General features: G+C 36.6%; 1 protein-coding gene across 3 annotated transcripts in view; it reads left to right on the forward strand.

Annotated features, from left to right (window-relative positions):
* The window catches only part of LOC132153231 (FERM and PDZ domain-containing protein 4-like), a 61,045-nt gene that overhangs the window by 14,268 nt on the left and 30,444 nt on the right, over positions 1–16,333 (forward strand). For 2 of the 3 annotated variants that reach the window (XM_059562589.1, XM_059562590.1), the window contains exon 2: positions 4,506–4,622. In XM_059562589.1, coding sequence (XP_059418572.1) covers positions 4,506–4,622 — 117 coding nt within the window. Of the gene's footprint in view, positions 1–4,505; positions 4,623–6,348; positions 6,417–16,333 lie in introns of those variants that run through there. The other variant, XM_059562591.1, reaches the window with a different exon arrangement.

Consider the following 16,333-nt stretch of genomic DNA (forward strand, 5'->3'; position numbering starts at 1 on the left):
GAATCATAAACATCAATATATTATTTTATGATATTTATAATTATTTATTTTAAATCAATTGTATTAAAATATATTGCATATGTTTCATAGAATATATTTTATTAATATATATATATATAAATTCTTAAATACATTTTTAAATTGTAATAAAATATTTATTTTAAGTTAAATGCATTTTATGAAATGTTATATATATATAAATAATTTTCTGTGCTTTTTTGCATAACTAGTGCACATAATCACAGTACAGTTGCTTCTTGCAGGAGGTGTGTTTTAATAATAAATGCAGAGAACCTGGTTATGAGTCAGAAAAGTGCATTTTGTCGTTCATCCTGTGAGGAGGTTCAGACGGCCGGAAGATTTTCCTCTTGAATGCATGCATCAGTTGAGGAAGACGTCTTTAAAGGCATTTAAAGCCTTTGACTTTATTACTGTAATTCAGTTACTTGGTTTCTTCTCTGACAGACTGCAGCTCATTTAAGATCACATTCCTGTCTGCATCCTGCATTTTTGTCTGATATCATTATATGAAATCGATAAAAAAAAAATGCTTTCAGGTTTTTTTTCTTCATTTCTTTCTTTCTTTGAGAAGTAGGTCTTTTTGATATAACCTCACTGAGAAAGTTCAAGTGCATGCAGGGAAACCATGATAAGTAACTTATGTAAATGCACTAGGTGGCACTGTGCAGCGAATTAACATGTTGATCATTTATGATCACAGAATGTTTGAAATTACTTGTATTAAAACTCTTACTAAACGATCTTACAAAATGATCTCGAGACAACATAAACATGATAAACATTGAGCCCTCAATTTATGTGCTGTATTGTGATTGGCACATTCTGCTTTATTTTTTTCTGTTTGCTCTGCTTGAGCTTCTTTATAAGTGTGTGTGTGTACAGTATATATATATATATATATATATATATATATATATATATATACACACAAATAAAATTATTATTATTATTATTTATTTATTTACACACGCTTTCAAAATAAAACCTTGAGATATAATGTAACGTTGTGGCAGAACATTGTTGTGTATAATGCCTAATCATAAGCTTGTTCAGAAATGGTGACAACAACTGGAAAAATAATAATAATAATAATAATAATAATAAATAATATCTTTCTCCTTAAAAGATTAGTTCACTTCCAGAATAAAATAAAAAATTTCCTGATAATTTACTCACGCCAATTTTGAAGGTTTACTAGGAAAACGTTCCAGGATTTTTCTCCATATAATGGACTTCAATGGAGATCAATGGGCTAAAGGTCCAAATTGCAGGTTCAGTGCAGCTTTAAAAGGCTCTAGACAATCCCAGCCGAGGAATAATGCTCATATCTAGAGAAACTATCTGTCATTTCCTAAAAAAAAAAAAGAAAGAAAATGTATATACTATTTAACCACAAATGCACATCTTGCACTAGCTGGACTTCACACATGGTGTAATCACGTTGAAATGTCACGCATTTTCAGCTCTTCGTCTGTGTGCTCTGGTTTAGAAAGGTCAGGTGCAGTGAAAAACTTCTCCAACTTCAAAATCGTCTGGCATCAGTTTATCAGTTCTTCTGCCTACATCACGCGTGACCTTTCCAATTTGACTGCGTAATGCATGAAGTCTAGCTAGTGCAAAACAAGCATAAAATATTATTAAATTAAATATTTTTAAGAAAATTAATAATGGTTTATCTAGATAAGAGCCTTATTCCTTAGCTGGGATTGTGTCGAGCCCTTTGAAACCGCATTGAAACTTCAGTTTGGACCTTCAACCCATTGGTCCCCATTGAAGTCCATTATACAGAGAAAAATTCTGGACTGTTTTCCTCAAAAACATAAATGCATTTATGACTGAAGAAAGAAAGACATGAACATCTTGGATTAAATGTGGGTGAGTAAATTACCAGGAAATTTTTAGTCTGGAAGCGAACTAATCCTTTAAACCTCATTTTGGAAAAAAATGCCCATCCCTATTAATACATTACATTGATAAATAATGAAAACTAAAACTAAAATTGTATCAGTCTTATCGTATTTTATTGAATTTTAAAAGGCTTAAAACATGTGGCCAGTGCTTTTATTGTAAGGAGCATCTAAGCTTCAGTGGATCATCATCTATATTTCTGTTTTTGGATCCTGTAATAATCTTTGCTGCTCTTTAGTGAACACTTCGCCCTTGAGCTTCACACTGATACAGAGAGTCATGTGTGCGTTACCTGATCTGTTATATGATGGTGAAGCTCAGCCTGACACTGCTTTGATCAAGCAGCCCACCGGATATCAGGCTTTCTAAAGAATCTGCTTGCAGTTCAGCATTAGTTAAATTTCACGGCTCTTAGTGTACAAGACTGAAGCATGACAATCTTGGGGCTTGCATGATTGCATTACATAATTAGCATAAAAAAAATAACTGTCACAAATGAAGTCCAGGCTGTTATCGGTTGATATTTTGCAGCTCCATGCTATTATAGTTCACATTCAGTATTAAAAAGTAAATAGATTTAGCAATAATTAGATATAGTTTGCATTTTTTTAATGCAAAGTTTATGATTTATAATATATAAATGCTGCATATTATCAAAAATTAACAAGCTATATAATAATTTTATTATTATTATTAATACAACTACTAAATAAAACATGAAATATTACTATTATATTACTAATATTTCAGTGTAAAATAAATAGTGTTTAATAACATTTTTATTTTACAGCACAACCGTTACAAATATGTATGGCTGTCTTAATTCATTTTCAAAGAGATGTTCATTGTGTAAATGAAAATAATGAATTCCTGTTACACATTATGATGAATCACTTTGGGGTTAAAGGTTATTGAACAGAATTGATCTGAATAATGACACATTGTCTTTTTTAAAGCTGCTGTACAGTCTAAATTGAACTTGTTTCATAATTGATGAACTTTACACAGTTAGTGAACTGAATTTAATCAACATTGAACTAAAACCAACTTGAGCTGAATAATGACTTTTTCCCTTTTTTAGTCCAGAAACTAAATTAAATTTTTACAACATTCACACTATTTCTTGAACTGAATTGAATACATTTTTGATAGAATTCAGTAAGATGAATAAAAATGCTGTTATGAATTTGTTTCATATTTGATTACTTTACATTAGCACTGTTATTGAACTGAACTGAGCTGAATAATGTTGACATTGTGGATTTGTTTCACATTGACACCATTATTGAACTGAACTGAATCTGAATTAAGCCGAATAATGACTTTTTCTGTTGGGCTGCTTTAAAACTGAATTGAATTTGTTTCATAATTTAATTTTAGACATCAACACTGTTATTGAACTGAACTGAGCTGAATAATGTTGATATTGTGAATTTTCAACTGAACTGAATCAGCTTTTGAACTGAATTAGGCCGAATAATGACTTTTTCTGTAGAGCTACTTTAAAACTGAATTGAAATTGTTTCATAATTGAATTTTGCGACATCAACACTGTTATTGAACTGAATTGAGCTGAAAAATGTTGATATTGTGAATTTTCAACTGAAATGAATCAGCTTTTGAACTGAATTAAGCTGAATAATGACATTTTCAGTAGAACTGCTTTGAATCTGAAATGAATTTGTTTCATAATTGAATTTTGCGACATCAACACTGTTATTAAACTAAACTGAGCTGAATAAGGACAATATTGTGAACTTGTTTCACATTGACACCAGTATTGAACTGAACTGAATTAAGATGAAAAATGACATTTTCTGTAGAGCTGCTTTAAAATTGATAATTGATAGTTATTAAACTGAACTGAGCCGAAGAATGATACTATTGTGAATTCGCTTCATAGTTGAATTTTGCAACATTGACACTGTTATCGAACTGAAATCTGGATTATAATTCTTGTGAATTAGTTTCACAATTGATTTAATTTTGCAACATTGACACTTTCTGAGCTAAACTGAATCGATGTTGAGCTGAATTATTGGCTTCTGTAGAGCTGCTTCGAATTGTATTTTTTCAATAATTGATGAACTTTGCAACGGACACTGAATGGAACTGAATCAAAAATCAGCGGAATGATCACATTATTGTGAACTTGTTTCACAATTGATTGAATTTTTGCAACATCAACACTTTTTGAACTAAACTAAATTAACGTTGAGCTGAATTTTTAGCTTCTGTAGAGCTGCTTTAAATTGAATTTGTTTCATAATTGATGAACTTCGCAGTGGACACTGAAGGGAATGGAATCAAAAATGATCGGGATGATTGAATTTTGCAACATTGACATTTATTGAACTGAATCTAATCAACTTTTGAACTGAAACTTGACTGAATTTTTCATAATTGATTACAGCCATTGTGAATTTCATTTGATAATTGAATAATGTTTCCACATTCTCACTGTTATTATCCCTTTTAATTACTGTAAAGCTGCTTTGAGACGGCCGTGTTCTATGAAGCGCAGTCCAAACACGGTTTCTGACTCCTGACCGTGTCGTCTTGTGTTTTTCTTGCAGTCACAGGACCAAGTCCTTCAGCTGTCCGCCGGCCGCCGGGAGTTGGCCGTCCGCACAGGGACCCTCCAATGGCTGGGAGATGTCATTGTCTAGAGAGGCCCGCGACTGCTACGTCAAGTAAGTGTGTTTGCATTGAGCCTTCCTCCCGATGCAGATGTTTGACTGGCGTAACCCACCACGTTCCCTCCATCCTCCGCGTCCCGAATACTGATTCTGTCCTCCTCGCCGCACTACACACGTTTTGAGAGCGACGGTGGCTTTGATCTGCTTAAGACTCGATGGGAAGCTACACGCAGTGCATTTGCATGCGGAAACACACGTCAGGCTTCTGAAGTGACGAACCGGTAAAAGATACTAATGCTGCTGTTTTCTTTCTGCTTTACTGACGTGAGATCTGAGGAGACTGAGATCAACATGTGAGTCCACAGCTGCTTCGTTTGGACTGAGAGGGACTCGCTTTGGCTCTTTTCTGTCTATGGGAACATGATTACATATGCTTCTAAAATACTTGTTTTGGATGCAAGTATTGATCTTGCTGGTCTGTGTTCTCATGCACTAGATAGACATCTTTTGATCCATTGTGTAGGCCTGTGTTTTAATTGCATCAGACATTAAAAAGTCTTAACAAACAAAACTGTATTATTATTAGTAGCAGTAGTATAATTACAAACAAATTAATTAATATTATTATTTATTTGTATAGTGTATATTTTTATTATTTGGTCAGTAGTACAGGGTTGATACTCCACGTGTAGTATATATTGTGTAATTTTTTAAATTATAATTGTTTATATGTAAAGTTTATTTATTTTTATTACATTTTTTTGGTTAGTAGAACACGGTTAATACTCCCGCATATAATGTGAAATTTTTACATTATAATTGTTTTTATTTAAAGTTTATATTTGGTTTATTTTTATTATTATTTTTGTATAATTTTTTGGTATTATTTTATGATTAGAACTTATTTGATAAGATCAACTTACAATTAACTACTTCAATATTTAATAATTACAAAAATTACTAAATACAGTATTTATTAATCTTAGTTCTTTTTTATAGTGATATAGCATGACAATTGTATTTTTATTAACAAACATTAACAATTTTCTGTAATATATTTTGCATTGTTAGTTTATATTAGCTAATGCATTAACTAATGTTAAGTTAAAGTTAAAGTAATTTTTGTATTATTAAAATGCTTTTATTTTTACATTTTTATTTTTAAAATTTTGGTTTTAAGTTTTAATAATTTTACATGCTTTGTGATTTTTATTAGTGTATTTGTTATGTTTATATACATCTTAATTTTTTTTTTTTTATTATTAGTAATCTTAAGTTGTTTTTTTATCTCGTTTACCAAGGTAACATTTTTAGTTTTCATTTATGTTTCATGTAATATTTGTTTAATTTTATTTCCGATGTAGTTTAAGTTAACATTTTTTTTTATTATTATTTCATATAGGCAATGCTGTAATTTTAATATTGAGATTTTAGTAGTAAAACAATATTTTATGCAATTTAAATGCTTTGTTTATATTTTATAGTGACGGGAGCTTCCTGAGGTTAGTCATTATCTATAATATGTATTAAAAACATGTATCCATACTATATTATCGTATATTCTATATGATTATTTTGGACATTAGCGTTGGGTTCTGTATGAACACTCGGTACACATTACATGTTCCTCTGGTCCTCATGCAGCTGTTCATGCTGTGAAAGCTGCTTATTTTTGTTGATTTCTAATTAGCCACCTTGTCAACAGAGGGCGGGGTTTGTCACACATGAGGGTCTGCAGCCAGGCGACTTATGTAAGAATCGAACACAGCGTTGGATGTGGGATATTGTGAGCAGGAGCTTCCCGTGGGTCTGTGTTCTTCCTTGGCTGAGATGCAGCTTCATACTCGGGTGTGTAATAATTTATGCTTTCACGTCTTTATGGATGTCTTGTCTTGATCTTGACTCAAAGCATTTAAGAAGTTTTTTAAATATTCATCGGATATATGCCAGGTTTGTGTTTGCTCACTGCGACATGTGATGCTACCAGGAAACATTGAACGCTGAAAATCTTAGGGTGGCCCACTATTAAGGGCACTAGTGTGGCTGTATCTGACAGTTTAGTTGCACAAAATTTGATTAATGTATTCAGTGCCTATGTAATGCCTGCCGCAAAATAATACTAGCACTGTATTGCTCACTATGATAACCAATTCAATGCTGTTTAGCATTTTTTTTTTTTACAGCAAATCAATATGCTTTTTGTAAAATATACATATATTTTAGGAACAACATTAATTTTTTTTTTCAGACTAGGAATAAACTCATGCCTGGTGCTCTGAATTTGTATTATTATTATTATTATTATTATTGTATATTTTTTATTATTTAGTCCATGTTTGATGGTACATGATAGATGCTAAAATAGTTTTTGATATTTCTTGATTTAATGCAGTCATGTTTAGACATTTTAAGCATAGCTTAAGTGTACTCTTTAGGGATTCAGTATAATATATATATATATTTTTATTATGAAAAAGATATATGTTAAAGAATCATAGTAAGCCTACAAGTGCTATATTAGTATCGAGATTTGCATTTTGCATTTTCTTTTTCATTTTAGTTAATGTTTTAGTGTATTTTTTTGCATTTTTGTCATTTTATTTATTTTTAACCATGTCTATCATTTTTATTAATTTGTATTTCAGTTTTATTTATCAAGTAAAACTACTTAAAAATGATTAACTTTTGAGGAACTTTTCAACAAATTGGACAATTTAAGCGAGTGTCCAAATGAACTTTTTTAATTTTCATTTAATTTAACATTAACGTTAACTAAAAAAAAAAAATTACTGAAAACAATTTTATTTTATTTTCAATTACCAAAAATATTTTTTATATGCTAACTATAACTATTTAATAGGGGTGTAACGATATCACAAACCGAACCGAAAGATCTCGATACACCACCCATGATACGAATCGCGGTACTCTCACGCCTCCTGCTGCCCATTGTTGAGGTTAATGTCACTTATCTCTTACTAACTAATCTGTTAATTTAATCAATTTTATTTCCATACATTTGAGTAAATTGTATTGGTAACAACTAATAAGAGCTTTTTAAATGCTGTTCTAAATATTATATTCCAAAGATACTGTTTTCCAAGTGCATGTCATGTCACGTGACTTGGGAGTGAGCGTCACACTCGGTTACTACTGCATACGCAGGATGGCTGCTCCGCCTGAGATTGCAGATCCCATGGACACATTTAAGTCTCTTGTGTGGGAACATTTTGGTTTTCCAGTGGACTACAGGAATAGAATTTGTTTCATAGACAAAGCTCACACAATCTGTCGTTACTGTTTCTCAAAACTTACTTATACGACAGGAAACACGTCTAATATGCAAGCACATCTCCGGAGACATCACCCCAACATTGATAGCCTATTAGCGGCACACGTAAGAAGCCTCAAAAACAGGAAACTTTTCCCACTGCTTCCAGAATGAAGCTACAAGCAAACCCTGACCGTGCTCAAACAATTACATAGGTAATAGGGGTTTCATGGCAGTAGATATGCAGCCGTTTTCTGTTGTTGAGAATGATGGATATCATTCATAACTCATAAAAAAATTAACCGACACTCAGTTAAAACATGCATCACAGACATAATAAATATATCTATAGAAAGCTGTAAATGACTACTTAACGAAATAAAACAAATCTAAAACAAAAACTCTCATTATAATCATAATCTGTGAAGATACTCTTCTCGGCGTGTCTAATGATGAAATTGCGAGACAGGCAACTTCATCCTTGCGACACAGACTCAGAAAACACTAGTTTATTAGTAAATAATTCAAGTATCTCCCTACTATTTACCACCGTCAAATTTATGGTAATTACTTTTGCCGGTGCTTTGCGGCAATCTTAAGCCTATTGCGTGTATTTGAACGCAGAACTGTTCAGCTGCGCTGCTGCTGCGGGACACTAAACACCGTCGAGTCGCTCCTGACAGTCGCAGTAGCGCGGTCTCGTGTTGTTTCCACCTGCGCGCCAATTTTGTTCATCACTTATTAATGGATGTCTAAAATATAAAAGTAAGGAGAAGTATAAAACAGGCGGTAGGCCTGGCCCGCGTCTGAACTATGACGTGAAAATTGGTCTCAGAGGAGCAGTTAGATGTGGCATCCAGCAGTGATGATCCTCCAGCTGTTGTTATAATAAAGTTAAGTGAATCTATTGTTCCTTAGCATTGCTGGTAAAATGACATGAACCCTGCCACCACAGCAAACCGAACCGAACCGAACCGAACCGAACCGGACTGAACCGTGGCTCCAAAATCGTAAACCGAACCAAACCGTGCCATTGGTGTATAGTTACACCCCTACTATTTAACTATAGCTATTTTCTTTTTAACATTTTCAGGGGCTAATGGAAAACAAAAGTAACTGCTTTTTTATTTATTTTATTTACTTTAGAGGTACAACATGAAACAATTTCAAAACAGGAATAAACACATGCACTTAAGTCTTTTTAGTTTTGCTTGCATTTGGTCAATGTTTGGTAAAACACATGTTTGTGGGCCAGTTTACTGAGAATATTCCTACACATCATAGCTATGATATGTTGAGCATGCAAGTGACTTTAGTCTGAATAAATTGGACGACCCTTCCAGAAAGCCCAGGTTTCCTCTGCTACATATGATGCTGTGTTGCCGTTCAAAGCAACATGGTTTCTTTCTCTCAGTCGAATAGCTCTTTGCCTGCCGGCTCTTAGTCTTAAAATAGAAGCAACATCTTCAAAAAAAATAAATAATAATAATAATAATGTGCTGTTCAGCACAAGTGTTTGTGCCCGGGGCTTTCAGAGGCTTGATCTGTGATTGGCGGTGAATGAGATGAGTGAGTTCTGAAGAGTGTTGTCGTCTGAGCTTTGAATGGCACTGGCAGCACTGAGCGCTGAATGATCTGCAGTAGGGCTGCACGATGTGTCGTTTAAGCATTGATATCGCGATGTACGAATCCACGATAGTCACATCGCAGGATGTGCGATGTAGGCTGTCGTAGTTGATCTGTTATTCATTAACTGTACGGGCCAGCTGCTCCCCGGCCCTTGACGAATGTGATTCGCGGATTAATTGCACAGCTTAACCATCATAGAGTGAAAGTTTTTTCATTGACAGGACTGAAAAACACATGCAAGTTAAACAGGGCAGAGAGAGAGAGAGAGAGAGCGCGAGAGAGACACAGAGAGAGAGTGAGAGAGTGACCGAGAGAGAGAGAGAGAGCGTGCGCGCGCGAGAGAGAGAGACAGAGAGAGCGCGTGCGCGAGAGAGACAGAGAGAGAGAGAGACAGAGAGAGAGAGAGAGAGACAGAGAGAGAGCGTGCGCGAGAGAGACAGAGAGAGAGAGAGCGTGCGAGAGAGAGACAGAGAGAGAGAGAGACAGAGAGAGAGCGTGCGCGAGAGAGACAGAGAGAGAGAGAGAGAGCGTGCGAGAGAGAGAGAGAGAGAGAGAGAGAGAGACAGAGAGAGAGAGAGCGTGCGAGAGAGAGAGAGACAGAGAGAGAGCGTGCGCGAGAGAGACAGAGAGAGAGAGAGAGAGCGTGCGAGAGAGAGAGAGACAGAGAGAGAGCGTGCGCGAGAGAGACAGAGAGAGAGAGAGAGAGCGTGCGAGAGAGAGAGAGACAGAGAGAGAGCGTGCGCGAGAGAGACAGAGAGAGAGAGAGAGAGCGTGCGAGAGAGAGAGAGACAGAGAGAGAGCGTGCGCGAGAGAGACAGAGAGAGAGAGAGAGAGCGTGCGAGAGAGAGAGAGACAGAGAGAGAGCGTGCGCGAGAGAGACAGAGAGAGAGAGAGAGAGCGTGCGAGAGAGAGAGAGACAGAGAGAGAGCGTGCGCGAGAGAGACAGAGAGAGAGAGAGAGCGTGCGAGAGAGAGAGAGACAGAGAGAGAGCGTGCGCGAGAGAGACAGAGAGAGAGAGAGAGAGAGAGAGCGTGCGAGAGAGAGAGAGAGAGAGAGAGAGAGAGAGAGAGAGAGCGCGCGTGCGTGAGAGAGAGAGAGAGAGAGAGACTTGACTTTTAAGGTCTCTTTATTACAAAAAAAGTTTAAAAATTATAAATTGCCATCAAAACATTTTTTTTTGACACCATATTAAAACAAACATTCCTCAAACATACAAAATCAAAACTTCATCAGAGTCAACTTCACAAATCCATTTATTAATTTCCCATTTATATTTAAACATCTGCAGATCATTTATCAACTTATAATAGCTATACTCTATACTAATACGGGACTTTATTAATCCCCTCAATATTAGAATAGCATCAGTTGATCCCTTTTCATTTAGTTTACTTTTCCTTGACAACCATATAGCCATCTTTGCTTGCCCAAATAAAAAGTTTAATAGAACATGACTCCTCATTTTACTTTTGCTGTATTTTGGCCCAAAAATAAACCTTTCAGGTGTAAATAATTCCCCTAGAGTTTGACACCACTCTTCAATTTTATATAATATCTGTTTTGTAATCTTTCACAATTAAAGAATAAGTGGAAAACAGTTTCTTGAGTTCCACAAAAAGGACAGCCCTCCTCGATTTGTGGATCAAGGTGTGCTCTGTGTCTGTTTGTGGCTATTATACCATGCACAATCCTCCATTGTAAGTCTCCAGTTCTTTTCTCAATGGGAGGTTTGTACAAGGTCCTCCAGCAACCTTTAGGGGAAACACCTGACCCAAAAAACTCCTGCCACTTAGACTCCTTCACATTCTGAAGTTGAAGAGGATGAGACACCTTTACACACAATACATAAAGATCTTTTTTTCCAGCAAGTCTAAAAAGTCCCGGATGGGGTGTCTGAAAAGAAAGCAGACCATTTTCCATTTCTTCCCATGTTCTCAAATCAGCTGAAAAAATTAGGTCTGGGAAGACAGGAAACTCTTCCTCTTCAACTGGTGTCTCTAATAACAGTCTATAATCGGGTGGTAAAAACTCAAAGATTTGATTCAGCAGTCTGTCTGCCACTCTGACTGATCTCATACCCAGTTTTAAAGCCAAACGTCCAGCAGAAATCCATCCTTCTTCAGAAACAAAATGTCAAATTTTGGTCATATTTGCAGTCCACAGCATTTTTCAGAGGGAGCCTGATTTAAAAGCATCTATATCCAGTGATGTATTAAAAAACAGTGGTTCTTCTCTCAGCCATAGCCCCTTCACACCATTTGGTTCCCGAGAGAAACTGAAAAGATTCCATATATTTAACATTGATCTGTAAAAAGGTGTCAATCCTGTCAGGTTTAGTTTGTCAGTGTCCATCAGAAACAGATGTCGGTCTAATCCCATATTTCCTGCTCTCTTCGGAAGGGCACAGTCTGCCCCAGTCCAGCTCACATATTCTTCATACAGGAATCTCTGAGCCGCCTGAAGTCTAAAAGCTCTGACTCTGGATTTAATGTCGACCAACCCTTGTCCTCCTTCCTGTGTTGGCAAATAGAGCACTGGTGCCTTCAACCAATGTTGTCCTGACCAGAAGAAATCCACCAGGCACTTTTGAAATCTTCTTACCAGGTCTTCCGGAGGCTCTAAAATCATCATTTTATGCCACAAAGATGATGCGATCAGGTTATTACAGACCAGGGTTCTCCCCCTATAGGACAGCTGGGGCAGCAACCATTTCCAGTGAGACAACCGAGCACACACTTTTTCCACCAGTCCTTCCCTATTTTTATTTTTATATTCATCTGTCCCTAAAATACACCTACATATTTAAACCCTTCCCTCCCCCACTGCAATCCACCAGGTAATGATGGACTAATAAAATCTTGGCCACACCACAAAGCATCACATTTTTGCCAATTAACTTTGGCTGAAGACGCATTCCCATAACATTCCAAAGCCAACTTTACACACTCAACATCATTTTGATTACTGATTAAAACTGTGACGTCATCCGCATATGCAGAGAGCTTAATAGGACACTTAAAATCCAATGTATTGACCTGTAGACCTGTCAGCTGTCTTCTCAGTCTACATAGTAAAGGTTCAATGGCTATACTATACAACTGACCTGAGATAGGACAGACTTTCACAGGAATACTGAGGCCACCAGCCATTTTAATCATACATGTGGCTCCCGCATACAGTAGTTTTATTTTGGAGATAAAAATGTCTCCAAAACCAAAAGCTTTTAAGGTATCAAAAAGAAAAAGATGATTAACTCTGTCAAAAGCTTTTTCTTGGTCTAAGGACAGAAAACCTATATTAGTTTTACTGTAAGAGGCAAAGGCAAAAATGCCCCGTACCAGATGCAAGTTATCTTGTATCGATCTATTTTTTATACAATATGACTGATCTTTATGTATTATTGTATGCAGTACATTATTTACCCTATTGGCCAAACATTTTGAAAAAATCTTATAATCAGAACCTAAAATTGCTACAGGTCTCCAGTTCTTTAACAATGTCAGGTCACCCTTTTTAGGGAGAAGTGTAAGAACTGCCCGCTGACAACTCAGAGGAAGCACAGCTTCTTTGATACATTTTTTGATTACCTCACAATAATCAGCACCAATAACATTCCAAAAAAACTTGTAAAATTCAGCAGGTAATCCATCCAGTCCTGGGGTACGTCCTGAGGAAAGTCCCATAACAGCGTCAGTGATCTCTTCAAAAGTGATTTCAGTGTCTAAAGATTGTTTGTGTTCCAATGTTAAAACAGGAAGATCTTGAAACAGTTGATTTCTGCACTGTTCATCTGAGTCGTCATCATCATACAGATCAGAATAAAAATCCACAGCAAGTTTTCGCATCACTGTAGGGTCTGAAGTATTACGTCCATTGTTGTCCTTTAAAATATACATCTGCTTTTCTTGACCTACTTTTCGCTCCAAATTAAAAAAATAAGAAGTAGGTCCGTCCATATCTCTTATCGTTGCAAAACGGCTTCTTACAAGTGCTCCTTTTACTTTTTCATTTAAAAAGGAGCTTAGCTGATTTTTCTTTTCAATCCATAGATCTTGTAGATGCTTAGCATCAATATCATTCATTTTCTTTTCAATGTCCATGATTTCCTTTTCCAACCACTCCAAAGTCTTTTTCAGAACTAAAGAGGAATGAGATGTATATTGCTGACAGAACCCTCTTATGTGGACTTTACCGACTTCCCACCATTGAATAACACTTTCATGGGTACCCTTTTACACTTTTCCAAGCCTCCCAAAAACATTTAAAATTCTCACAAAAAAGCTTATCATCCAAAAGTTTAGCATTGAAATGCCAGTAATAACTCCTATGCTTTCTTTCAGTTAGTCTATACTCAACTGTAATAAGCTTATGATCAGAAAAAACTATTGGGGTGATGGCTGTATTAACAATCTTATTTCTTATATTGTGTGATATATAAAACCTATCCAAACGTGCAGCAGAAACGCTTCCATTACTGACTTTCATCCATGTATACTGCCGTACTAATGAATTTTGTTCTCTCCACACATCTGAGAAGTTAAAATTTTTCATAATATTAGCTAAAGATATACTTGACTTTGCATGAGGTTCTTCTCCAATCCTATCTTGTGTAGAGTCTAAAGTGCAGTTCCAATCTCCACCTAGTACAATAACATCCACATCCTGCTGCTGTTTTAAGAAGTGCTCTAGTTTAATAAAAAACTGTACTCTGTCTTCTCCTATATTAGGAGCGTAGATGTTCACAAACAAAAATTGCACGTTTCTAATCTCAGCTCTTACAGCCAATAATCTCCCTGATACCACTTCATGTTCTGATCAAATTTTAGTTTTGAGAACAGGGGAAAAAAGCACAGCCAATCCTGCACTTAAATTAGTCCCATGACTAAGACACCTTTCTCCTTCCCACCACAAGCCCCAATCAGCCTCTTTATTTTGATTACTATGAGTTTCTTGCAAAAAAACAACACTCAAATCTTTCAATCGTATTATTTCTGATAGTAAACTAATTTTCTTCCTATCCCTCATTCCATTTACATTAATTGATCCCACCCGCAAGATCTCCATAAGCAAAAGGAAAAAGAAGAGGAAAAACAGAAAGACATAGAAAAGTTAAAAGCCATTAAGATTTCGTTTTTCCCCTCGCTTTCCCTGTCTTTTTGCCTTGTCTAAGGCCAGTAATATGTATTTTTAGCCGATACCGCTTCTGTTGTGAGAGCTCATCAATGCTATTCACCTTCCTAGCCCACATCACCGAAGCAGTAAATTTCTCAATATCAGGAAAATAATGACTTACTTCAACACCAGCTTTACCTTTAGTTTAATCCAGAAATGCATTAATTTCTTCAACCGTGTACAAATCTTGATCAGTTCCTCTCGAGCCCTCAGTCCACTGTTCCTCATCTCCTACTCCATCATCCGTATACTGGGATAAACTATCCATCTCATCAACCATATTTTCCTCTAAATTGTCAGCCTGTGCCACATCCTTAACTTCACACACATTTTCCACACCACTCTGTGCCTCACTCTTTTCAATCCCATCTGTCACATCTCCATGTTTATCAGGGACAGAACTACATCCAGCACATGAATTAATCTCACTCACCTCCTCTGTAGGCCCTTCATCCTGCTCTTCAGTTCTCTGTTCTTCACTTTCACTGATTCGCTGATCGGTATCATTTACATCCCCTCGAGAAGTAGATGCATGTTGGTCATCTTTATGCGGACATGCAAAACGTTTATGACCCAAGACTCCGCATTCATAGCACTTTAGGTTCTCAGCGCTGGCGTAAACCATGTATGAATTCTCCCCGTGATTAACACGGAAAGAGACTTCTAACGTACGATCCGGTGAATTCAAAAACATAAAGACTTGGCGTCTGAACGAGAGGACGTGTTTAAGCGCATTATTTTTACATCCAAGCGGAATCATTCTTACAGGGCTTGTGATCTTTCCAAACCTCTGCAGTTCTTTCGTGATGGTCTCGTTAGTTATAAACGGCGGAACGTTTGAAATGATGATCTTCGTTGCTGGAGCGGATAGCGGGGTTATCGTAACAAACGCTTCCTTTACCCATATTCTGCTCACTGTCAACTGGTTAACAAGGGAGTCTGATTTTAAAAACACAACGACAGCCTTGTTCATCCGCGAAGCAGAAATTATATTATCGAGCCCCACTTGCTCTCCTATAACCAAAAGCAGCTCCTCCACTGTCACACCGGCCCCTGGTACACACTTGCACCCATTCCGGAGTGACAGAGTTGGCGTTCCTTGCACGGGAACAGACGCCATTCCGGCGTCTGAAAGACCGCGCAACCAGAACAAAAACCTTTTGTTTTTACTATTTATAAACTAATTAGCGAGGGGAAAAAAGAAAAAAAGGGAGAAAAAAATAAGTTTGAAAACAAGTTTTGCACAATCACTCTCAGAGCCACGCTCCGCTCGCTCCACAAACGCCCACGCATACGCACGAGAGAGAGAGAGAGAGAGAGAGTGAGTGTGAGTGCGAGAGAGAGAGACAGAGAGAGAGCGAGCCATCTTCAAACAACACGAGCGCTGCCTTGCTCTCTCTCCCTCCCGCATATTAATCAATTGACGCGATGGTGTCGATGTTTAAATCATTTAAAATGAGAATCTAAGTGTGCTCACCCCATTTTTGTTGAAAAAATATCGCAATATATATAGCAGAAATATAAAATATCGCAATGTCATTTTTTCCCAATATCGTGGAGCCCTAATCTGCAGTGTGTCTCTGTGAGTCTGACAGACAGACAGTCAGACAGAGAGAAAGACGGACAGATGGAGAGACAGATGGATGGACAGACAGACAGACAGAAAGTCAGACAGACAGAGAGACAGACGGAC

This window comes from Carassius carassius, chromosome 11, assembly GCF_963082965.1.
Source record: "Carassius carassius chromosome 11, fCarCar2.1, whole genome shotgun sequence".
Lineage (NCBI taxonomy): Eukaryota > Metazoa > Chordata > Actinopteri > Cypriniformes > Cyprinidae > Carassius > Carassius carassius.